General features: G+C 35.6%; 1 protein-coding gene and 1 non-coding gene across 6 annotated transcripts in view; one reads left to right on the top strand and one right to left on the bottom strand.

Annotated features, from left to right (window-relative positions):
- Positions 1 to 21,622, bottom strand: part of LOC135704918 (mucin-2-like) — a 418,648-nt gene extending 397,026 nt beyond the window's left edge. For 3 of the 5 annotated variants that reach the window (XR_010517810.1, XM_065226456.1, XM_065226458.1), the window contains exons 1-2: positions 21,067 to 21,622; positions 15,942 to 16,548 (exon numbers count right to left, since the gene is read on the bottom strand). Coding sequence is in view for 4 of the 5 variants with exons in the window: in XM_065226456.1 (XP_065082528.1) it covers positions 15,942 to 15,981 (40 nt within the window). In the remaining variant the exon portion in view is untranslated. The remainder of the gene's footprint in view (positions 1 to 15,941; positions 16,549 to 21,066) is intronic. The other 2 variants (XM_065226459.1, XM_065226460.1) reach the window with 2 other exon arrangements.
- A 268-nt stretch (positions 21,623 to 21,890) lies between these two features.
- LOC135704953 (U4 spliceosomal RNA) lies at positions 21,891 to 22,037 on the top strand. Its single transcript, XR_010517816.1, has one exon. It is a non-coding gene; the product is annotated as a U4 spliceosomal RNA (small nuclear RNA).
- Positions 22,038 to 25,059: the final 3,022 nt, after the last annotated feature.

Here is a 25,059-nt window from a genome sequence, read left to right as displayed (position 1 = left end):
TATCAAGCGAAAACGTAGTCCTGTATTATCGCGAAGCGTTATGGTTCTGAGATGCTCGATGACCCTGGAGGGATCGTTTGTTTACTGAGCAGAAAATCATGGGTTTAATCCCAAGCTCTCCATCATGACTCTTAAAATTCACTATCACTAAACAAAATTAATATGTTCTTTCGATAGCCGGCTATCGAGAGATTAAATAAACAACAAATAAACAATACATACTTTTGGTTGCATCGCCAACTTGAGGTGAATCCTAACCGAATACCCTACCCAACCCTCCAACTCCGTAGCACTTATGAGGGTGTCGCTAAGTCGGTGGCCTCTCGTTAAGTAAGTACTACATCAACATTTCCTTCCCTATCCCTAGTTATGGTAAAGATGGGCGTGGCCCGGAATAGCGACAGTCATGCTTCTGTTACTCTTGTTTAGATTGGAACCAATGTTTACTCCTCAGCATTATTCCTGAAAGTAGTCTAACTGAGAATTTCAGAAGAGACGTGAGTGTCGCTAGTATCCAATCTACGTAGTATATCATAACAACGCTAACGCTAACGCTATACTATTTGAAACACACTTGTTCCTACTACGTTGCCACCGTATAACACGGATTTTTTATGCAGAAAAGATCCACTGCTATTTATCTCCAACATTACACATCTTCAATCATACGTTAGATGTGCATCAGTACACAGATAAATTGAATGCATTTTACAATTGGTATGACGATTGGAATGTATTTTAGTTAACAAAATGTGTTGTATTTACTGCCGTTTGCTAAGTCAAAACTAAACCTTTTTTTTTTCAGTTACAGAACGAACTGAAGTGAAATCAGGCAATAGAATTCGTCTATTAGTATTTAGATCAAAAATGGGGTATTGAGCCCCAATTTCGTGTTGCACAAGGAACTGCGTTTCTAAATCACCATTTCTCTCACTGCCACTGTAAACCGCTAAGATAAAAAAAATAAACACATGCCTTGTTAGCAGCGGTCTATCACCTCTCTCCATTGAAACATCAAAACACGAACTGGTACAGTGAGCCGTGATTTCAGAGCTCACGACTCACCACCGTACGTCTATGCTATACTTCACACTGCTCTTGATATCGCTCAAAGGTGTGAGAAACGGCTGCCAGTCAGAATAGTAGGTAGGTATATCAGCATAAGCAAACTCAGTAACAACAAAACTCACGTGAAAATGTGAAAACCCATCATTTTCTATCCACGTAGTGGTGTGCATCTGGGCCCCACACAACACAACGAAGGCGTATAAAAATGCATGGACGATTGAATACAATTGTATGGGTGTTTCCTACATCCCATCAGTCAGATTGCGTCGACGATCGAACCTCACCATCAGATATCTAAAAGCAACGACAAGGGGTGGGACGAGTGAGCATTTTGAACTGGAAAAGTAGGAACGAACGCACTCAGTAGAAATATCAAAGGCAAAAATCGCGCTTTATTGCTGGGAGTTCCACCTGAGGAAACCTGTCGGTCGTTCATGTGTTATACGACTATCGAGCCATGGGAATAGGCCGTAGAAGAGTAATTTTGGCGAATTTGGAAGGTAGATGGATGCAAGTGTGGTAGTGCGGTGTTGTTTTACGGGAAAGAACTTGAAGAGGAATTGTGAATGGAGATCATTCATTCGGATTTAAAATTTTCTCGTTAATTGAATTCGGGTAATTTGAGTGTGAATTGGCGAAAATGCGAAAAGAAAAATTTATCTTCGATATTTTTTCTCGAAGATTGAACCATTTGGAATGCATTTTTGATATCATTTATTCATCACATTTAAATTTGTTATAATTCTTAAATGACCTCATCCTTATTACATCTACAAAACAAATTCCGTATGTAAGGCAATCATCATTAAGATAAACAGTTAAATGAAAATATGATTTCAGTATTAATTAATGCGGACTTTGTCGCACCTGTGAAATTCGACTTTTCTTTAGTTCTGGAGTTGTAAACTGCTATGTAGCTAGGATTTCGTAGGATGTCTTGAATCTCTCTAATAATAAGATAAAATCATGGCTAATTTATTGGATATTGTTGCTCATTTGATTGAATTGCCGCATCATTCGGTTTAGTTGTGTATCGGATTAGCAGTCTTAGCCATATCAGGAGGTTTGTTCCAGCTTTCGTCTTCTCCAGGAAGCTTTCACTTGAATTTTCTTTTGAGTTCTCTCAGGATTAGTTTTTGATTTCCTCCGTTCGTTATTCCAGGCTTGCCCGAAGGTTTATCCTAACTTATACTAGAAGATTCTTCCGATGTTCTTTTGGCTTCTCCTGTAATTGTGTTCCAACTTTCTGGGAACTTGTAGCCGATTTTGCTAGGATTAAGAGACTTCCACTTTTCTCGTAATACGAAAGTTCCTTCCGACTGCCTCCAAAAGAGCATTTGCATTCTGCTTAAATTTTGTTTTATTTTCCAGTCAGACCCAATTTAATTTCAACTTCTCTTGAAAGTTTCTTCCAACTTTAATCAATTTTCTATTCTTATATATTCCTCCCTCCAGATATCCCATGGAAGTTTCTTCCGGAAATAGTTATAAATCAAATTTCCCAGAAAGGATTCTTATTGGATGAATTTTTTTATTGGGTATCAAGCTGGAGCTGCGTGACAGCTTAGTTTTCAAGGCTTGACACATTTAAATAAATTTTGCTTCTATCTTTGACAATACAGCAGAAGGACTAGCATATGTTGGCAGCTTGAACACTGGTAGTAAACCGAATGAATAAGTAAATCTGTTTCGAACGAAATTTCTAAATTATTTAAGTTACGGAAACCGCGCGAATTCCGAGAGCCGTACGAGACAACCGAAGCGAGAAAAAAGACTTATTATCATTTAAAGAGTTCCACCAAAATAAATATGTGAGCCTATGTTGGCAAGTTGATTAATTTTGGTTTCCTCCCTAGATATTCTACTTATTTTACTATTGAGCTTTGATTCAATTTAGTTATTTTACCGCAGGTATCAATCATTTCAAAATTTCGCGACCGTACCGAAAACATTCTAAACTACATAAGCTTAAAAAAAAACTTTTGGTAAGCTCACAATACCTACAAAAATTAAAAGTTATCAATTGTCACATACCTCTACTTTTACTTATTTCCTAAAAGATTCCTCTCACTGGTCAATGCTGCTTGTTATTGGTCTGCTTGCGTTTTCTTATTGAAGTTCAGACTAAATAGGAAGATTTATTCTACAACTTTAAAGGTTAGTTGCCTCCCTAAGCGGACCCCCGCATCCTAATGCTTTTGTTAATCTACTTAATGTTATTAGACTTTCTGAGGTTTCTAATCTAAGTTCATTTGATGATTATGATATCTCATTAGTCTAATTTAATAAATAATTGAAATCTCAATCATAACCAATGCTTTATTAAGTACCTGCACTTGTGCTTATAATCTAAAACGTGCTTGTGCTTAAATAAATCTAAACGTGTTTCAAGTACTTTTGATTTTGACCTATACCTATTTATTATATCTTAATTCGACCCAAGTGACACCTTCAAGTGACTAAAATGCTTCACTTTGAAGTTAGTTTCCTAGCTGGTTTTTAAATTATATAGGGTATATGCTCCAACTATGCTCACAGGCTTCCACTATGTCGTACCACAAAATACGTATGAGTATGTCACAATAGAAGCACGCCACAGTGGAAATCCGGAGCCATAGTTCAAACACTTATCAGAAATCAAAATGAAGCACATATAAGATTAGTTACAATACCATGTACAAAAATGATGTTTAACATTGTTTCCTGAGTAATACTTCAATGAAAACAACAATGAAAGCTTGTGGAAAGATTTTTCTTTTTAATTCTTTATTAAAGAGATTTTTAGCCTTAGGCTAGTTCATCTCTAGCAAATGGAAAGAGCACTGTTGGGCACTTTCTGAAATATTTCATAATTCCCTTGCTAACCGAAATAAATAAGAGTGATTTGGGGCAAAACCCGCCAGTATCGCAGCCAACGTCAGTGTCTATACGTAAGCGTACTACGACGCGTCTCTCAAACAAAGGAGTAACAAGTGTGATACTATCACTGCTTTACAAGATCTTTGGTTTTTTCATGCAGTGGTTTATCAGAGAGGGGAAACTTAGTAACCCCTTTTGCCTGTCCATGAAGCCACTCTATCGCGGCATGAGCCAGCAACGCCGGCCCTAAACCAACCGTCTCCAACACTCCACTAGCATGAAATTAAGCCCGCCCACCAAGCAAGGTGCAAAAACTAGCCAAGGGGAGGGAGAGTAGTTTCTATGATTTCACTACCTTAAACTTTATGTTAGTCGGCTAGCTTCTAAGCAATTCTGTAATATAGAAATTTCATGAATTCCAGGGTGGAACGAGCAAAAAGTAGTCGCTAAAAATGAAGTATAAATAATATAAATTAAAAAAAATGTGTTTTATGTTATCCTGGAAGCTTTTTGTCACATGAAGCCATTAAATCGAGTTCACTCTATTTTATGCCATACGAATTCATGGACATTAGTTTTGGGCTACATCTGCATTGTTGTTTACATGGTGCGAGATCAGGCCAACACAGCTTAGGGAATCAGTGGTTTTATGTACACGAGGGAATACATATTTTTTAACCATTCACTCGCCCAAATATTCTGGGTGATGATGTAAGTTGTCAAACCAGTGCAACTATTTTCTTGAAAATTTCGACTGAATTGTAATTGTTGATTGAGTTGTTCTGAACAATTTCTCTTTCGGTTGCAGTACTACATTCTTGACCCGGAAGCTGCATTAAATCAGATTTCACAAAGGAAGATTTCAATTTCGGGGCCATCCATATATGACGTGGTATATTTTTGATTAATTTTAGACCCCCCTCTCTCCCATCGTAGCGTTCGTAGCGAATGTTCCCTTAACGAATGCGCGTGTAAAGTTTTATAATGTTGGATCTCTTAAAAACAGAATGGATAATTTCTAAATTTAAAAAAATATAAAAGATTCCGAGGACACACCTTCAAAAATCAACGTCGAATACTTGAGTTGAATTGAGTTGAATACTTTCTGCCCGATTCACTCTTTAATTCAGACAAAAGATTACCTAGATAATGCAGAAAAGCATTCATTGGGTATAGTAGTATGTACAAGTTATTAGATAAAAATCGAACGTAGCTCTAACTCAGAAATCCTGAGGATAATTCTATAGACATTTGCCACATAATTTAGAAAGCAATTTAAAATGAATTTAGGGACAAATTTGATTGGATTTTTTAGGTTGATTTAAGTGAAATTTTGAGCTAATCGGGAATTCGTCATATTTCTCAACAAACATTCCATTTAAATTCTAAATACAGCTACAAAAGCATCATGACAAAAAATCCTATATAATATATATATAATCAGATAAAATGGAGTTTGAATCTGCGCATAGTCCGTCTTACTTTTTTGAAGATTCCAAGGGATTTTTTTTTCATTCCGTATTGGGTATATTCCTCAATGCAACCATCACTTTGATTAAATTGAGATTGAGAGAATTCCAAGAATAAATTAATAGGAACCCTTCGAACATTCCGATTGAGATTTGAGAAGAATTTCAATAATATTAAGGAAATTCTGAAGAGGGAACAATGTTGAGAGATCCTTGAAGGGTTTACTAGAAAACTCAATCTCCGATAATGACACCCACAGAGAAATTCAAAGGCACAATGTGGCAGGGAATCGTGCTTATTCCGAAGGACGTGTTCGTATAAAGATCACCACCGCACGATGTAGACTATCTACAAAACGCTTATTAGACCGGTGGTAGTACTCTAAGGCCACGAGATCTGAACTATTATGGTGTTTTCGTGCAGAAGAAGTAAAGTTGCATATGGAAGACGGAACATTCAGAAAACGAATGAACCGCAAATTACACCAGCTGTTGCGAGAACCACACGTTGTCCATACCGCAAAAATTGGGCGACTACGGTGGAATGAGCACGTCTTAAGAATGCCGAACAACAACCGGATGCAAATGTTTCTAGAAATCGACCCCACTGGAACACGTCTGGTCAGGATGTCAATGGTCTCTAAATACAAATCACGATTTAAGCCAATTTATCATGATATATAGTTCCCATTGTCGCTTATAAATGGAATTGATTAATTATACCGTTAATTAAGTGCACTCAATTATGAATTAAATTGAGTAAACAATACACAATGAAACATTGATTTGATGGCTATGCCAAGTTACTAACACCATCACAACCCGGATAGAGGGGAATAGGGGAATCATAGCAAAATAATATCAAATTTAACATAAGTTTTTGGTAAGTTGTGTGTTAACCCGATTAGATAATAAAAGAAAATCAATTGCAAGGTTTACTATTGTAATATGGGAACAGAACTTCAAAAATTACTATTTTTTGATTGATATATGAGGTAAAATATCAATAAATCTATGGGACCATTACTGAGTAATAGCAAAATCAGTTGTTGTCCTAAAGAATAGCAAAAATCAAAGCAAATTAATATCAATTGTTCTTATATCTCAATATATATATAATTTAATAGCATATTCTGCAATCAGATCAAACATTAGCTCTTGAATTCATGATACCAAAATATCGTAACACTACCCGAGCAGGATAAAATAACTAATTAATACCTAATTCTGACCTGATACCAAAATTTGGTATTGACCAGCATGACATAAGAGCAGAGACGTCGCGTGCCTCATTTGTTTACCTGTGCACCAAACTTTGTTCGTTATAGTTTACCACCACATATTAGTTTTTGTTTTATTTTTCAATGCTTCATAAATTCGAGGGACATAATATTATTCTCAATTACTATATTAATCACTACCTGACGTAAAATTTGAAGGGCCTATCATCTGGTGTAAACAAAACTTGTATGGCCCTTTTCACGCTAACCGAAGTAAGAGGAATGGCAAAACTTAACTAATTCTCGTTTTTATCACAAGGCTAACTCTTTCGACTGGAGTGTAATGAAGAATATCCGTCAAGCACTTCTGAAAACATTTTTTGATACAAAACACTGTCAGAATCTAGAGAAAAATCATGAAGTCCCTTGGGTAGCAAACTTGAATTTATCAACTCTCTATTCATCAGAACAACACTATCACAATGAAGCTCAAAGTTTTGACAGGCGCACCGGCGCAACTATCGGTAATTAATTATATGATTTGAGTAGTAGTTATACTGAAGATACGAGAGATGTCCCCCCTTTAGTGGTAGGAAAATCATTTTTGCAGTATGGAGAATATCAGAAAATCCACGATTTGTGACTAAACATGCTTTCACAAAAGGAAACAAATAAACGAGTGTTAACCTTATCACCGTAGTAATGTACTCGTGCAATTTTTGTGCATCTAAAACTACCCATAAAGACGATAAAGAATAAAAACTGAAAAATTAAAATAGGGTATAATTTTGCTATTGTTTAGATATGGAAACAACTGACTTTTTTATAACTCAGTAACTAGGTTTTCTGATATTATTGTTGATATTTTAGCTCTTATATCAACCAAACTAATATCAGTCAATGCTATTGATTTGATATTCTCGTCTACTCGGGTATGATGGCAGCACTGATAAAACCAAATCACTGTACAGTTATTGCTCGAGATCTGCGAGAAAACATCAACGGAGTAATTATTATCTATGTGTGAGTTTTACCCTCGCATGTTTACACAAAACCAAGGAGTGCGTGGAGAGGAAAATCAGAAACGGGATCCGTCACTATGTTTCATGTCTGGATTTTGTACCGATGTTCTATTATAGTAAAAATCACATCAAATATAGAACAATCATCTGATACCCACCCTTCGGGTACCATCTTCAACTCCCATCAGAAATTGTATTGACAAATGAGAGATTCAAAACTATTTTGCAGACTCGATCCAGTCAGACAGACAAGGCATCGTCCGCCCCTTCTGCTCACTGCTGGATATGGCAGTGTGGCGGCGCTGTATTGGTGAGCTGTGTTCTATTCCATTTTTCTGCATGCATGGTCAAACCAGATCGTGTGACGAGCTGCATACATGTAATGGAGTGCATGTATGGGCACGAGCATTTTGGCTCTCTATTCATTATGTTATCACCGTCAAATCTTCCAGTCAATGAAAACATTGATTACAAAATTCAAAATTGCGGAGCAAACTGGATCAGTATTCAATAGTTTTCAGTTAAGAGTTTGAGCATGTCGATTGCTGTGTAATATAAGCTGGTACACTACCATATTATCAGTTGACTTTTTTGCCGTTGTTTCAGTTCATGGTCGTTCCTCGTAGCTTATTTTTAGCATCAGAAGCATTCCGTCCGTAACTCGCAGATGCGCGAAAATAATTTCGAGGTTTTCCCCTCTGTTGTTGATAGTGGATTTTTTTAAACTTGGCATTCCTTCCCATCCTATCGCGTTTTCGTTCATTCGGTTTTTCAGTTACGTTTGTCTTAATAATCTATGTTGAGATCATTTTTTTTCAACTGCTTGACTCAATCGATAATATCACATATTATGTACTAGCAAACTTGAGCTTATAGAATAGAATAAATTCATGTCATTCGATAGGGGAGACTGGACACACTTGATCCCACCTTGTTTTCTCGAAATCGAAAGTTGTTTTTTTCAGGAAATTTTCCACAAAGTTTCGCCTAGACGAAAGATAATGTTATGGTGGTGACAATTTCGTCAGACTGTGAAACATAGATGTTTTCACTCCCAATGACTTTTTTGTAGTCAGCAGCAAATTTTATTCACAATATTCAAATATTCACAGTTCATAGCTGTGAATAAGTACACGTAAAAAGATGAAGTGGTTAATACTAAAATTCTGATGCATAGTCATTAACTGTGTTATTGCTTGATTTTGTTACGAAGGAATTTGTTTTTGACTGACAAAGGGTATAAAAAGCGGGACCTTTCAATTAGAATCGATTCTGCGTTGAAGGCAAGAATGACAACAGAATCAAAAACGGATAATTTATCATTTCTCAATAAGAAAGGAGTAGTACGACATGCACTAAACTAAGGACACGGGGTATACCAGAATAGATCAAATAACTGGTCGCAGTTGATTTAGGTCTAGATTATAGGGGGGAAAAGTACATGCAAAACAAATTACTCTACCATCCGATGTAAGGTTGGATATATTACATCCTCTGCATATGTTTCATTCCACAAATGTAATGACAATGGACTGCGCGTATAAGAATTTTTTCCCAGAATTCATAGTTTTGTATGAAACCTTCACGAGATTATTTTCTAAACGCGATCGCAGACTTTGTTCGAAAAATAAGCTAACATAAAAATTAGAAAATTATTTTAAAAACCTTCCGGCGACCATAGTACAGCATCTGTTCATGTTGTGAAATATTGCACATTCTGCATACTTTTCATGCAAATCTGTAATATAATCTTACATTTCCCGGTTGCGTGTACAATCCATTGCAATCATTGAATAGGTGCTGTTTATTTTGATTTTTTTAAGTTAAGAGCTTAGTTAGGGGAGACTTGATTCTACAAGGATTATACACACTTAAACATGATATATGAGAGTGAAAAAATAAAGCTCTGTTTGGGGATACCTGATCCTCCAGAATTTTGGCATATTCAATTGCGGGATGTGTTAAAACAATAATATTCTAATGCATATCATGTATCCTCTAATTTTTAAAACAGCGTTTCCTGGAAAACTTTAGAAAAATGTACGTTTAGGAATGTAGGTATATATCATGTCAGAGGTTCGAGAAAAAAAATCGTATGCAATGCCCCTGAGTGCAATTTCCTTTAAAACAATGCATGCCCTCAAAAAGGGATCAAGTATCCCTCAATTTTTCAAAATTCGTTTGTAGACATATTATAGAAAAAACGTTATTCTGGAATTTATTTAGCTTTTTGAGAATTTATTACTGTTATAGCTGAAAATTGGAAAAACCTATTAGCGGAAATGGATTTTACTATACGTTATGTATGTATAACGTACAGAAAAATCCATTTCGCTAGTTAGTTTTCCATCCGTATGCCGAATTCAATGAAGTTTCAATGTGTTGGAATCAAGAAGCAGTGTTAACAATATCTCAAAAATATATGACTCTTTATCTTTATCATGATAAACTGACTGGACTGGCGAGAGTGTGAAGATAAATATAAAGATTATTTCAAATATAGACCATGAATTTCTCCGTAGAATATGCCTAAACTACCATAAAACTGCGGATAATCTGGAATTCCGTGTGCGATCACGGGCGCAAGTGAGCTGAAGTTGGAAGCAGTGGCTTAAATAGTAGCTATATAAGTGTAGTTACAGCAGTGGCGTCTCCTTAACCTCAATGTACCTGTGCACCAACTCTCAAAACATAAACAATTGTCTAAATGTTGCTTGCAATGGATAGATATCCAGTAAATTAGAAGATTAAGTGTATTTTTCAACCGATTCGAGTATGAATATGGCATTAAATCTGGTTTTGAAAGTTGATGCACAGGTGAAAAGTGAGGCTACGGGACACCACTAAGTTACGGTAAACAAGTTTGAAAACAACGTAGATTTTTGCAAAATAATCCTGAATTTATGTATCAGGGTGGCCAGTGCATTTTCATTTTGAAATTCCTGGTTTTTTCCCGGTTCAAATCTTAAAAATTTCCCGGTTGTAAATATTCAACAACAAAAACTAAATTGTACACATTTAAATTTGTGGGTAATAGAAAAGCAAAATTACAGAAGTACAAGAAATTTTATTAAAAAAAATGTTTCAGAAAAAAAATGAACTTAATAAAAATGAGAATAAATAAGAGGAAATTGTTCGGGATATCGGATAAAGAAAATGTGTCTTAAGGTGATTCCTTGTAGAGTCCACAAATGGCCGCCACGCATGCACTTACACTTTGAATTTTCAATCAGTGCCCAATTTCACCTGAAATTGTTACTTCATGTGGAGTAACAATTTGAATGTAGCATGTATCGTAGAAGCTGATATTTGTGCACTTAAAGTTTCGAAGTGGTTCCGATAGTAAGGATGTCACAGCGATTCACCTTAACTTCGTTGTCAATACAGACATAAATATTAACCTTTCAGTACTCACGCTGTTGTACAAAGTTAAACTCGAAAAAAATAAGTAAATTCTACTCTACCCGTATCGCATATCAGTCCCACCTTTGCTTGATTTCCTATCCATATGGGACTGATATACGATTATGGGCAGTACTGATGTTGGAACCCGCTCAACTTGAAACTAAACATGGTTCATTTAATTTAACACAAATGAGATTAAACAAATGTGATTTAAGAAAATTCCCAAGATTCTGGGGTTTTACAATTTGTGTAGGGTCTGAAACAAGAACTTTTCTTCAAAATTTGTGATTAATAACAATCTTCGTGATGCAAAATTTCGAGAAAAAATAATTAAGACGTGAGATTTTGACATTTTTTCAGCATCACAGATTTGAGAAAAAAAAAGTCATACTTATGAGTCGTGAAGGCATTTTAAGGGTTATAACAAATTACAGAACAATCTATAGAAACCTTGGAATCTTAAGTAAACTTTAAAAGTATTAATAGTGTTGATTTCAAACAAATATTGAGAAGGATTCCCTCATAATTTTCGAAGGGGAAGTTCTGAGAAGAATTCCAGAAATATTCTGACATGGTCCTTGGAAATTGTTAGATGAATTTCTAGGAATTTCTGTGGAAAAAATGCAAGTTCTAAATTAAATTCTTATATAATTTTAGAAGATTTCAAAAGGAGTTGTGAAACAAAAACTTTAAGGAAAATTCCTATGTGATTTTGAGAAGATTTGTATGGGGATCGTGAAGAAAATAACAGATGAATTTTAAGAAGAGGTCCAAGAGAACTATGATGAGAATTCAACAAGAAACAGAGTTCTAAGAGTGTTCTGGCGATACTCTAGTGCGAAAGATTCATCACAGAGTTCCAACAAAATTGACTACAACAAAATTGCTTAAAGAAAAAAATTCTTTAAGAAACACCAAGGGCCTAAAATAAAATTGCGAAAGATTTCTGATGTTTTGAATAAAGTTAAAAGAATTTCAATGGAATCAAAATCTCCGAATAGTTCAAGGGAATTCTAAGAAGGATTCCAATCAAATTCTAAGAAGGGGTTTCAAGAAAATTCCAAAAAGAATTCAACGGTTGTTATTACGCGGAGTGCTTTCTGATTTCTTTTAAAAGAATTCTATGATTATTCAGAGCAGAATTCCAAGTTAATTCTGGGATTCATATATCATGAGAATTTTGAATAACGAAAATTAAAACCCCGGAAAAGAATAGTTCAGTTCCGGTTTTTACAAAAAGTTTGTTTCCGAAGTCCAGCATCCTCAATATTTTCTTTTAAGACCCATGCACTTTACATCTGAAATTGAAACGATAAAAATCAATTTGAAATATTGCTGAGTGATTAAATTCTAAAAACTAAGGCTAAGACGGGAAACTGAAGAAAATTATGCAGCAAACAGCAAACAGAGCAAGCCATTCATTTGGTAAAGAATCACTGTTTTAATGGTTTATTCTGAAAATATGGTGTCAATTTTTTTTTTCAATTGTGTGGTTAATTTGTGTTTCCCTGTGCTTTCGTCGAATTCCCGGGTTTTTTTCCCGGTTACTTTTCAAATTCCCGGATATTTCCCGGCATTACCGGTTTTCCCGGTTTGCTGGCCACTCTGAATGTATGTTTCCAATAAGGTTAGATTTATTTTTTAAAGTAAATGCAAAAACAATGCGATTAAAGTTGTTGGATTATTTGTTTCATTTATCTTTTGATCTAGGATTGGGCCCATCGCTAAAAATTTGCTATTTATCCATTTTATCTAGATGAACGCGTCATTGGGACGTACGGATATTTATGTATGGGCCCAAGTTAGAGGCATTTAGGCCGACGTTACATCCATTTCCCCTATATTGCATTACGTTTTGCGCAAATGGCCGCTGTCATGGCTGAATTTCCATAGCAAATAAGCCATTACACCGGCCATATGTGGATTAAATCTACCTTGTCCTTAACGAAACCGTGCTAATATGAGCATTTATTCAAGTTTCAATATTCGGTATGAGTATTTGAAAGGATAGTGGAAAAATACAATCTGCGCCAAAAGCAAAATCGCCAGCTGTATCATCATCATCCATAGTCATGTTATAAAGCGGGGTTTATACTATGTTCAGATTACAGAGTTATAACATGTTATAACCGTATCTTGATGACATTTTTCTTGTCGATAATTATTATATCATGCCACAACACTATATTCTAAACAAGACATAACGACACAAAGACAATACACGGAAACAAGGACCATACTATTTTGCAGAAAACGCTTATTATCAGTATACACTGAAACAAAATCCATTAGCAAAAATACTAGGTACACTCAGGTCTTTTTTTACACGGGGGATACGTACCGTGTAAAAAAAACCGTGGAAAAAAATACCTACGAGATTTTGATTTTTCGCATGCTTAAATGTTTTTAAAAAATCGGATTTTGATGTCCATATAGACATATTTTAAAAATTTCTGTATTTACACCAAAAATAGTGATTTTTTTTAAGTATGCCATTCGATTACCTAAAGCTTGAAATGGATAATGTGATTGGAATCAAGTCGATAGGTTGTATCGTTGTCGAGAAATGTAATCGCGAAAAACCGTGTAAAAATAACCGTGTAAAAAAAAACCGCATGAAAAAAAACCGTGCAAAAAAGACTTCAGTGTATATTGCTGGTTTAAATTAAATACCCTCACTGATAGATTTTTGCAGACAACATTTTCATTTAATTTACTATTATTTATATCAAAATTACTATGTATTTTGAGCAAGCATAGTAGTTTTACCAGAATCATAGTAAATTTGTTCACATTCATAGCTAACTTTACTTAATTCATAGTAGATTTAACGGTAATAAGCGTGGTGAGAATAAGTGTTTTCTGCAAAATAGTATTCCTAACTATGGTCCTTGTTTCAATGTTGCCACGCTTATTACTGTTAAATCTACTATGAATCCATTATAGTTGACTATGAATGTTAACAAATTTACTATGATTCTGGCAAAACTACTATGCATGCTCAAAATGCATAGTAATTTTAATAGAAATAATAGTAAAATTATATGAAAATGTGTTCTGCAAAAATCTATTAGTGAGGGTTAAACCAGCAATATAGTATTTTTGCCAATGGATTTTGGAGAGAGAGAAGGATTAGTAATTTCCATTAAATTCCACTGCCTTATTTTTTTTTCGTCTTTCGTCTACAGCGACATTCGATTTTTCTCTCGTTTGTACGTTAAACATAACGTCGAACATAGTGCGCAGAACAAGAGTCAAATCGATTGTCGCGTGTGGGGTTTTCCGGTTTTCAACTGTACCGATAATACTTAAATTGATGAAAATTGATCGTTGATATCTTTGATCATTTTATGATTTGATGAGAAAGATCTGTCATATTTTTCATGAATTTAGGTATAAAAAGGTTTATCTAATAATATTATAGGCGGAACAACAAACGAAAAATCCCGAGGGTGTATTTCAACGGCGTATCACCAGTGTTGGCAGTTCAAATTATGGAAGATCCGGAGGGTAACAACATGTAAGAACTTATCAGGGCGTATGATGTTTTCGTCTCAATTTCACGTTAAAAACCGGTTTTTTGAGTTTTTAGTGATACATGATGATAGATTACACTATTAACTATATGTCATGCTAATAAAAATCATCCATATCATGGAAAGTCGTGAAATAGGATTAATTTTTGGGTCAACCAAATTCGAAAGCGATTTTCTCGATATGGTTATTTTGGAATTCCCTCTTTTCAAATGTTAGTCTATATTTCTAGATAGAGCTGGAATTAGGGCGTAACAGCTTTTGTAAACAATGACTTCTCTCAAGGATTTCTACAAAATCAAGGCTCGCTTTCTCACGCAAATCAACATCATCATCGAGTAGAGGAAGACTACCTCTACCCGATAGTTGTATTGGATTGCGTAGGCGTGCCTTGAATTCCTTGAAATCTTTAAGAGAAGTCATTGTTTACAAAAGCTGTTACGCCATAATTCCAGCTCTATCTAGATTTATCATTTCACAACCTAGCTCCCATCAATGCTCTAAAAACATCTAGCATCACTGATGTATACAATTCCAGAACAACATGTGAAAAGGGCATACAAGCTTTTTGTAAACAAGCCTTATTATGCCCTTTTCTCGCCACCCATATGACACGAACGCAAACCTTTAACATCACCGGGCAGGGGACACTTTTCTCTTCCCGATGATATTGCTGGTTTGCGTGGGCCACCGTCGGTTGGCGAGAAAAGGGCCTACAAAGGTTTGTTTACAAAAAGCTTGTATGCCCTTTTCACATGTGGCTCTTGAATTGCGATTCGCTACCCGTATGGGAAATGTTTTTGCTTCTTCGTTTTGCTCACTTGTTTCTGCTTTCATTCATTGATTCATTCGTTCGTTCGTGTACGCTCTTCTGTAGAGGTATATTTTCTAATACGTTTCTCACTTTAATTTTCGAAACTCACTACTCACGAAGTATAATTCAATCACCCTCTTTTTTTGAGAACTGTTGTGTAAACTGTTTCAATCTTTATTTTTGGTAACATACGGCCTTTCAAGCTGGTTGTTCTGGTTCTCTAAAAATGACCGAAGATGATTTGGATGATCCTAGATCTGACAGTCAAAACATCCGCATTCGTCAAGCTCATTACACTTGTGAACGTGTTTCGCAACAGTGAGCTGAACCCATCTCATCAATCGTACACTGCACACCACAAAGAACTGCAGCCCAATATCAGCTTTTGCTAGGTATGTGAGAAAAGAGCGTAGGTATCTTGGTATTTTGTCGCCTCAATTTTGGGTATGCAATTCAGGTAGATAATTAATCTCTTACGTTTAGCAGAATAGATAATGAAATTTCGAGAAAAGATAGTAAATAAAATTAAAAAAAAAACTAAGATTTTCACCTTGCTCACCTGGCTTGTCCAACGATTGCCGACGATTCATTGGCGTACTAAGACACGGATGTCAGCCAAGGCGGACGCAAAAGTGCGACGGCCTCCGGCAGACTCCGGGGAAAATTCGGGATCCCTTTTGTGTTGCTTCCAATAGCTTGTATTGCCCCACTTAGAGACCGATGACAGTTTTCTTTTCACAGCAGACAGCTAACCGAGCTGTCGCTGTTGATTTGCCTACTACCGTAACCGGTAGTTAACGCATTAGATCCGATTTATTTTTTTTCACTTTTCGGTTCCCACACTTGATATTTGCTCTTCCCGTTTAGAATTCACATTTACGTAGTTACAACGATATACATAAACATATACAATCACACAGTGCTGGCCGATAAACAGAAAATACCACTAGCCACTAATCACATGAATGCACAGACATCATTCATTTTCCACTTTTCGATTCTCTTGAGCAGCCACCTTGCCGCTGTTGCTGTGGATGATTTTGATGATATCTTCACTTGTTTTTGCACAGTTTGTTACACAAAGAAGTGCTGCCAGAGTTGTACATAATGAGCTCGGATAAAGGATTTATCCCCGTTTGGTTTCGCACATTTTTGATCTGCGGAAAAGATAAAAAAAAATAGAAAAGTTATTGTTTTACGAGATAAAATTATATTATTTTTTTAGAATTTGTTGAACTGTTAAAAATATATTGAATCATAAAATGATTGAAAAAATACTATACAAACACCAGTAGATTTTTTCCATCATTACTATATTCACTTCAACCCTGTTTTATTTTTTTTTATTTTTTGTAAGAGCATTTGTTAAAAAGCCACGATGAAATTGCCACCACCATTCAGCCATTAAACCGATTATCTTGAAACTGGGGGATTAACTGTTTCCAAAACGTTTTATGACACAAGAAACAGGCATGATTAGAGAAATTCTTGGATAATTGAACGAATTCTACTCTGACTAAAAAAAAAAACAAAACAAGCTCAAAGGGTAAAAATGTACAGCCAGTTTCCGGCGTTACAATTTTATCGTGGACACCCTTTATTTTCCGTCAAAATTATATTTGACAGCATTTGTGAGAATTTTAAAGTTTATCAGCTTAATCGTTAGAATGAAGAAAAAACGCAACCAAAGAGTCTACCAGATATTATTTGCGCACAAAAAATGATTGTAACTGAAAGGTTCGATGTCGTATGTCGTGAAGCTAACGTTTACATTATGTTTAGACATGATGATGGCGCAACGCCACTACACCCCTGTGGGTTTATTTTTTTTATTTTTGATAGTTTAGCATGTTTTTTTATGATTTGTTTTTCGTCTTAAATCTTTTATAAGTCTATACACTGATTGATAGCCTAACCACCGACAAACCGACATTAAACTTAAACTTATCTCTTGATCGAGAATCCATAACGGTCGATTCAAATGTGCAGCGATCCCATCTGTCAAAACCATAGAAATGTTTTATCTAGATGAAAATAATTTGTACGAAATAGATTAGACACGAACCATCTCATAAATTTTGTACGCATGTTCGTGACTAGGATAAATATTTTCCGCGAACACGGCGGCAGATGTCAGTTTTGTGCTTTGATCAGAAATTTCTTTGTAATTTGTATGATCATTCATGTCGGTTTGTTGGTGGCCTAACTATGGATTTGTATTTGTTTTTACCCTTCGTACAAAGAATGGAAAACTGACTTTCGATCTGATATACGCAGGGCCGAGTGTAATATACCAATTGACTCAGTTTGGAAAATGTCTATGTGTGGGTAATGATATTTTGTTCAAGCTCTTGTTTCTCGGTAATCACTGATCTGAATTGGATGCAATAACAACCAATGAAAAAGGAATCATGAACTAATGCTTTTGAATATTTTTGAAATCGGTCAACTGGTTCCGGAAATATGAAAGTAAGCATTTTGGGAAGTAAGTTGTGTTTCTCGGTAACCACTATTGGATGCTAAGCCTAGTTTCTCGGCAACTACTGAACTGAAATGGACGCAACAATTGTCAAATGAGATATGGCCGGTACATGTTCCGGTTTGTATGAGCCATGTGACTAAATCCAACATGAAACGAGTAAAACTCATGATGTGACAAATAAAATGACATGAGAAAAACAGTTCAATGGTAGTAATTTGAAGTGCCCATGTACCCCCGGAGAAGTGAACGGTTTCTGACTGTGGTAAAAACCCATTATGGACCATTATGCACTTATTATCAAACCTCAAATTAAATGCTTATGGTTTTTGATCGAATTATGATGGTTTTGTACTTAGATTATATTGGGAAAATGCCGTTTTTAAGGGCGCTAGTCCGCACGCTACTGAAACGAATGAGTCATTTGATCGAATTTTGGAAAGTAACAAATTAAACTTATCGTTTCCATAGGCGTAGCCAGAGGGGGACAGGGGGAGGGCAACTGCCCCCCATAAACTCCGCAGCACAAAGGCTTTCGGTGAAATGGCATTCGGCCAAATGTTCCATAGTAAATTTTTTCGCCCCTCCCTAGCTCGAAACCTGGCTACGCCCTTGATCGTTTTCTAATCAAACATTTTAAAAGATTTTTTTTTGCATTTTTTGACACCGATTTTTGTGATTCTTTGGGGGGATGATGATCCAACCGCAAAGGATTGAAATGGACGATTTTTCTTTAAGATAATTAAGCATAACATTTAACCAGCCAGAGATGAACCAGCCGATGGCTGAAAGTCTCTTGAATAAAGAAAGAAAGAAACATTTAACCAGATTAGCATTCAAAAACGAATCGGTTACAGTTACGGATATAAATTCCATCAACATTTTTCAGTTGCTTCACAGCGATATAAATTTGGAAAACTTTAGGCGTTTTGTCAACCTCAAATATTCACAATCAATAATATACCTAATAAACAAAAGGGGCCCTAATACACTTCCCTAGGGCACTCCAAGGTTATTCCCCACAGGACTTGAAACAGAATCATTAAACACAGTAGCTTTCAAACCATTTATATGCAGTACTCGTAATTCCAAAGTGTTTGATTGATCGTAGCAATAAAAGCAAGAAATTGTTTCACAAGCGCGTTTTAGATCTAAAAAACAGCAACAATCGTATCTTTACGCTCGAAATTTTCTTTCCACTTCGCTAATACCAAATTCAACGCGGTTTCATAAGCATGGCCTTTTCAGATATCCCATTTGTACTGGTATCAACAAACTATTACTGTCTATTTATTTACACAGTTGGCCTTTCACAAGTTCTAAAATTTTCTCTAAAGTGTGCAACATGTTGATGGGACGAAACTCTTCGGCTTTATTCGTTCCAGCAACTTTTTGAATAGGATCCCCCAAGAATTCGAATATTGCAATGTTTGTATAACATAGTCACGTAGCCATAGCGTTTACAACGGTGAAAAAAAATTTCATGAATCTTTTTATTTTTTCTTGATTTGTTTTTCGTTGATCTTGTTTTTCGTGCTGAGCACCAATGCTACCGACGCCAGGGAGGCAGCACCCACACCTGGACCCTACCCAACGACCCATCAACTCATGAACTGGGGACCAACGGCGTGATCAGAGATGTTATGCCTCAGAAGATCCCGACGGCGCTGACTGGGATTGAACCCAGGCTTGCTGGGGTGAGAGGTAATCACGCTTACCACTAAAGCACCGGCGCCGCTAGATCATGAGTCTTGTCCATCAATCGTCGCAAATGGAAAACCAGAAGCTACTGGGTCAATTCGCTGCTATCGATGTACGACAGGACCAGCTGATTTCTGATGGATGAAACAAACCTATTGATCCTTTCTATGGCATATCCGATGTTGCACCACTTAGAAGCAATTATGTAGTGAAAAGTGGCCTCCGTTTGATCTAGCAGGTTCAGTTTCTATAATTTTTGCGCGTTCATTGCCGCTGGGAGATAAAACTTTGACAATTCCATCAGAAATGATGGTGATTTCTTTTTTTTTTACAACCATTAAAATTTTGCATTTAATTTAATTCAAGAAAACGAAAGAAAGCCAATATATAAAAATTGTGCAAAAGGGCGCAATTGAAAACCGAAAAATAATCAACTCAAGCTGAACGGTGCAAATAATAGACCTGCACTACTTACTGATTTAAAATAAATCCATTTTTTCTCTTCGTAAACTAAACAGCGGTAATCAAAAACAGGAGTTTTTCACAGCTTGACATCATTATTAGTTTCGCCATTTTGAAATGTTGATGCCGATTAAACCATTAGTGCCGCGAGCATGCTTTATCGAATCTTTATTATATTTACTTTGTTTACCAAAAGCTGTACGCTTTTCAGTTTACCGTTGTAAGATCAGAATGCTTCACTTTTTTTCCCTGACTATAGAATTCTTAAGACTGATTCTTATAGCAATAATTATTTTATCCCGTTGGTTTTACTGTCAACATTTGTGAGCGATCAAAATTGTTGTCAAATTTACTGCTTCAATAATTCACCACTAAATAAAACATTCTATTATCACAACATTACATTTTGATCATACAGTCAACATCGTGACCAGTGAACATATACAATGGGATAAGTATATGAACTTATATTGATTAGCATAAAGCTGATGCAAATTTTAATTTTAATTTATGTCAACCCGAAAAGCAAAACAATCAGCTCAATAAAAAATCGTCACTCGCTCTGCGATTTTAATTTACTATCAAATAAGTTAAGCCAGTATTTTGCTTCGTCCCTTGTTATTTATTGTCCCCCGCTCGACCCCTTTTAGTGATGTTAGACATACATTGAAAATAACATTTGCATCAATCAATGATAAAAAAAACAATCACTTTAATATTATGTACAAACTACAGAGTTACTACAAGTGTTATAATAATTATCGACGAGAAAAATGTCATCACGATAACCTTATGTTATAACTCCCCAGTCTGTACATAGCATACTATAATCCTGATTAGGTGTAGTGAGATCGGTTTATTGGTTTTGAAATGACTGACATCAATAATGATTTTTATAAACACTACAATGACAAGTAAATACTAAACTCTTGTTTTCTGCTTATAAATTTCGTGCACAAATATTTATCCTACTCATGGCTGTTTTCATAAAAAAACACAGAAGCATCAAAACAGTTAAAAACAGTAAACAAACCTTTTTGCTTATGCCACTTTGCTATTGAATATTCTTCCTCAACTTTTCTTCTGTTCACCTCATCACTAGTACATCCTCACTAGGTACCATCATAGAGTAGTATTGGTTGCAACCCATGCACGTCTCACTGCTCATAGCACATTCTCACTAATCACCTCCAATTGCCACTAATGCTTCAGCATATAGCTAAACTCACTCATCACTTATCACTTGCATTACGCTGTTGTTCACACTTTCTCACTGGTCAGCCAGACCTGCTTTTTCCTTTCGCACACACAAAAAAAAAAGACGGAGAACCTGGTATTCCACCACAATGACGGAAGAAGACTCAAGATTTGCAGTGCGTTTTTCAGCCACTTCCGATGCCTAAAAACGGTTAACTTTACGCACAATCTATGCTTCGAGCACTTAACTACACGCCGCGATGGGAATCGGATCTTGGAACACCGGATTACAGGGAAAAATTGCCGATAAAACTACGACTGCTGCTCGGAACCTATCCAACTCAGGGCGCTCGTACACGGGGCTGTTATGGTTGTATGTGGCACAGAGGCTGTCAAAAACTCACAGAGGTACTTCTTTTTGCTTTCTCTTCGACCGCTACACTGCGATTTGTGACGGTTGGCAATCCGCTCATTGTGTAAGTGTATGGGTTGGTTGGTTGGTACAAGACATCGTCGCCATTTTGAATCTGACTAGAATGAAAGTTTTGGTGTGAATAGTTGGTACTAGGTGTACCGCATGTGGCATTCATTCGGGAGATTTGTTAGAGAAGAGTTGCCAAATGTTTAAAAATTTAGGCAGATGATAAGATAAAGCTTTTAAACTTTGCGCAGTGGCGATATCGTAACCAATGAGGTACAACCGAGGTGCGATTATTGCTAGTTGAAAACTAAAGATAAAGCTTTTGCTCATAACTTTAATGCCTTATTCAATATAAACAAAAAAAATATAGGGGAAATGTCTCTAATGTTGGCCTATGGATCTGAGATTGGGCCCATCGCTAAAAATCTGCTATTTATCAATTTTATCTAGATGAACGCGTTATTGGGACGTTACTAATGGATATTTTTGGTTGTTATTCAAAATTTAGTCGATTGCTGAATTTATGTATGGGCCCAAATTAGGAAAACTTAGGCCGACATTACCTGCATTTCCCCTATATAGGGGAAACAGTCCTATTGTTGCGAAACGTTTGTAGCGTTAGAAGCCTATTGCTGTGTACAACAATAGGCTCCTAGCGCTTCTAACGTATCGCAACAATAGGACTGTTTCCCCTAGGTGAAGATCATTGATTGATCGTATAGATCGGCCACTCTATCAATACTGCAAATATGATACATATCTAACACTACCAACACAGTTAATCGTAGAATAGATGTAGAAGGTCTCAGTATAACATATTCAGGCATTTTATACACTACATAGAATCTCCTCAACGCTACTTATAAAGCTTTTTTAATACAGCTATACCTCGATATAACGTAACTGTCACCATGCTTGACATACACAGCTCTGGTCACGAACTGCTTATTTGCTAAAAACTTTGCACACAGTTGACAAAACATAGGTCTGTTTGAAGCAGTAGATAGAATAAAGTTTAAGCTTGTAATAAGTACGCACGAAAAAGTAGATTTTAATTCTAGTAATAAACTGTATTTGTTTTTACGTTGTAAAAATCAAGTGAGAAATGCTCTCTGCACATCTCGGACTTAAAGTGTAAAAATTCATTGGTGTTGATTCAAATGTTAATATTAGCCTACTCTTTGCATATCTGTAGTAAGTTATGATCCTAATCTATCAATTACTTCAAAGAAAAACAAATTTCAGCAACTGAGTGAAAAGTTATGTGAGTACAACTGTGCATGCCAAGCATGACTGTCACTTTTGACTTCCATCGTCAATACCTCCCTAATAATAATTAATAAAAAATATATTAGCAATAGATGGGGGAATATCTCATCTGTCCGATGGTGTTATTACATTGCTTGTTTGAATGATCGTTTGCGAGAAATTGGCGATGGAAGTCAAAAGTGACAATATTGAGAAATGTGTACATTTTTGACAAGCTAATGAATATTTTGCATCTTTTTCCCATAGACTTTCCGTTATTAACATTAATGTCACTAATTCATTCAAATTTACCATAGCTTCTTGGGGATTTCAATACAAAAATCAAGAGCAATGAGAAGTCAGAGAACAAGAATCTGGCCCACCCTAATATGTATATATCAATTAGTGTCTTTAGTGAACCATTTGTGACGAAAATTAGCGGAAAATTTAACGTATATTTTACCTCAGCTTATTATTTGATAAGTGGATTAGCGGAATTAGTAGTTCTATGCTGACGACATTAAACTATTTTTAGAAATTAAAGATGCCAAAGGCATCATCATATACAGATATTCCATACTTGGTGTCATAAAAGCCTGCTACAATCAAATATAAAAAATGTAACTTAATTACCATTCGTAGAAAACGAATCCTACCCGATATAACAATCACTTTAGGAAACCAGATCGTAGAAAAGAGTGATAGAGTCAGGGATCTAGGTGTTATTATGGACTCAAACCTTACTTTCACAGATCATTATAACACAATTATTAACAGAGCTAACAACATGCTTGGTTTCATAAAACGTTTCTGTTATAACTTTCACGATCCATATACGATAAAAACATTGTACATTGCTTATGAAAGGTCGATATTAGAATATTGAAGCATAGTTTGGTCTCCTTTCCTCTCCCGCGAAGAAAGAATAGAGTCCGTTCAAAAGCTGTTTCTATTGTATGCACTCCGCTAGTTAGGTTGGACTGTATTTCCTCTGCCATCTTACACAGCTCGGTGCATGCTCATAAAAATCCAAACATAAAAAGAGCGTCATGAATTTGCTGATTTCATTCGTAAACGATATCGTACACGGATAGAAATCCCCTTATACCTTTTGGCAAATTTCTATGTATGATTATTCATAAAATGTATAAGTCAACTAATAAGCAGACGCCTTGCAAAAAGTAAATGAAGATCATGTGTCAAATGAAATGTATAAATGGTCACACATACCGTTTATGCATTTTTATAGGATCTATGTGGTTTGTCTTATGGAAGATATAAGGCTGATGTTTTTGCAAAGTGATACACATGAAGAAAATAATTAATTTTCGTTTCGTGTATCACATCGCATTGATTCAATAGAACTATTGTCATTCTTAAATTTATATAAATAGAAATATAATTACAAAATAGAAATATATTTGCTACAAATCGTCATCGTACGAATTATGCCAAATTTGGACCCTTGAACCAAATGATGGACACATATAATAAGCACTGCGATAATATTGACTTTACAATGACAAAAACCAAATTAAAGCAATATTTTAATTCCTCGCATAACGTCTGCTAGAAGTAATTTTTTTTAACGTTCTCAAGACATATTATTAATAATATAAACAAAGACAAAATTGTAAAAATAGCACTTAAGACAACAATTGTAAAACGGTCTACACTGATAGACGACAAATAAATAAATAAATTGTGCCAGCTTTGGTATTCGCAGACCCAACAAAAACTTAATGGCAGGATTGGAGCTTCCAGTCTTCCATACACTAATAGAATTCCACACATTTTTATTGGTGAATTTCCATGTAAAATTCCACATGATTTTCATGTGACCACACATAAACAGAATCTACCCAGAAGCACACATTAAATTTAAGAGTCAAATGAATAGTATGTGTGGTTACACATGGCTTTTATGTGTACACATATTAAGTATGTGTCCGACACATAGATACCATTTGTTGATCACATTGCAAAAATTCATGAGTGGGACTCATAAAAACAATCTTTGAAATTTTATCAGTGTATAGTTCCGGTGGAGTGATGTATGGACTTATCATTTGGTAACTGAAAAATTTCTCACACGATAAACCAAATGCATTAAAAATGCATCGATGTTAATAAAAAAATAATCTGAAAAATATATATCAA

This window comes from Ochlerotatus camptorhynchus, unplaced genomic scaffold (genome assembly GCF_037179485.1).
Source record: "Ochlerotatus camptorhynchus isolate MF236.1 unplaced genomic scaffold, CSIRO-AGI_Acam_v1.1 ptg000251l, whole genome shotgun sequence".
Taxonomy (NCBI): Eukaryota; Metazoa; Arthropoda; class Insecta; order Diptera; family Culicidae; genus Ochlerotatus; species Ochlerotatus camptorhynchus.
This window is presented reverse-complemented; position numbering and strand designations above follow the sequence as displayed.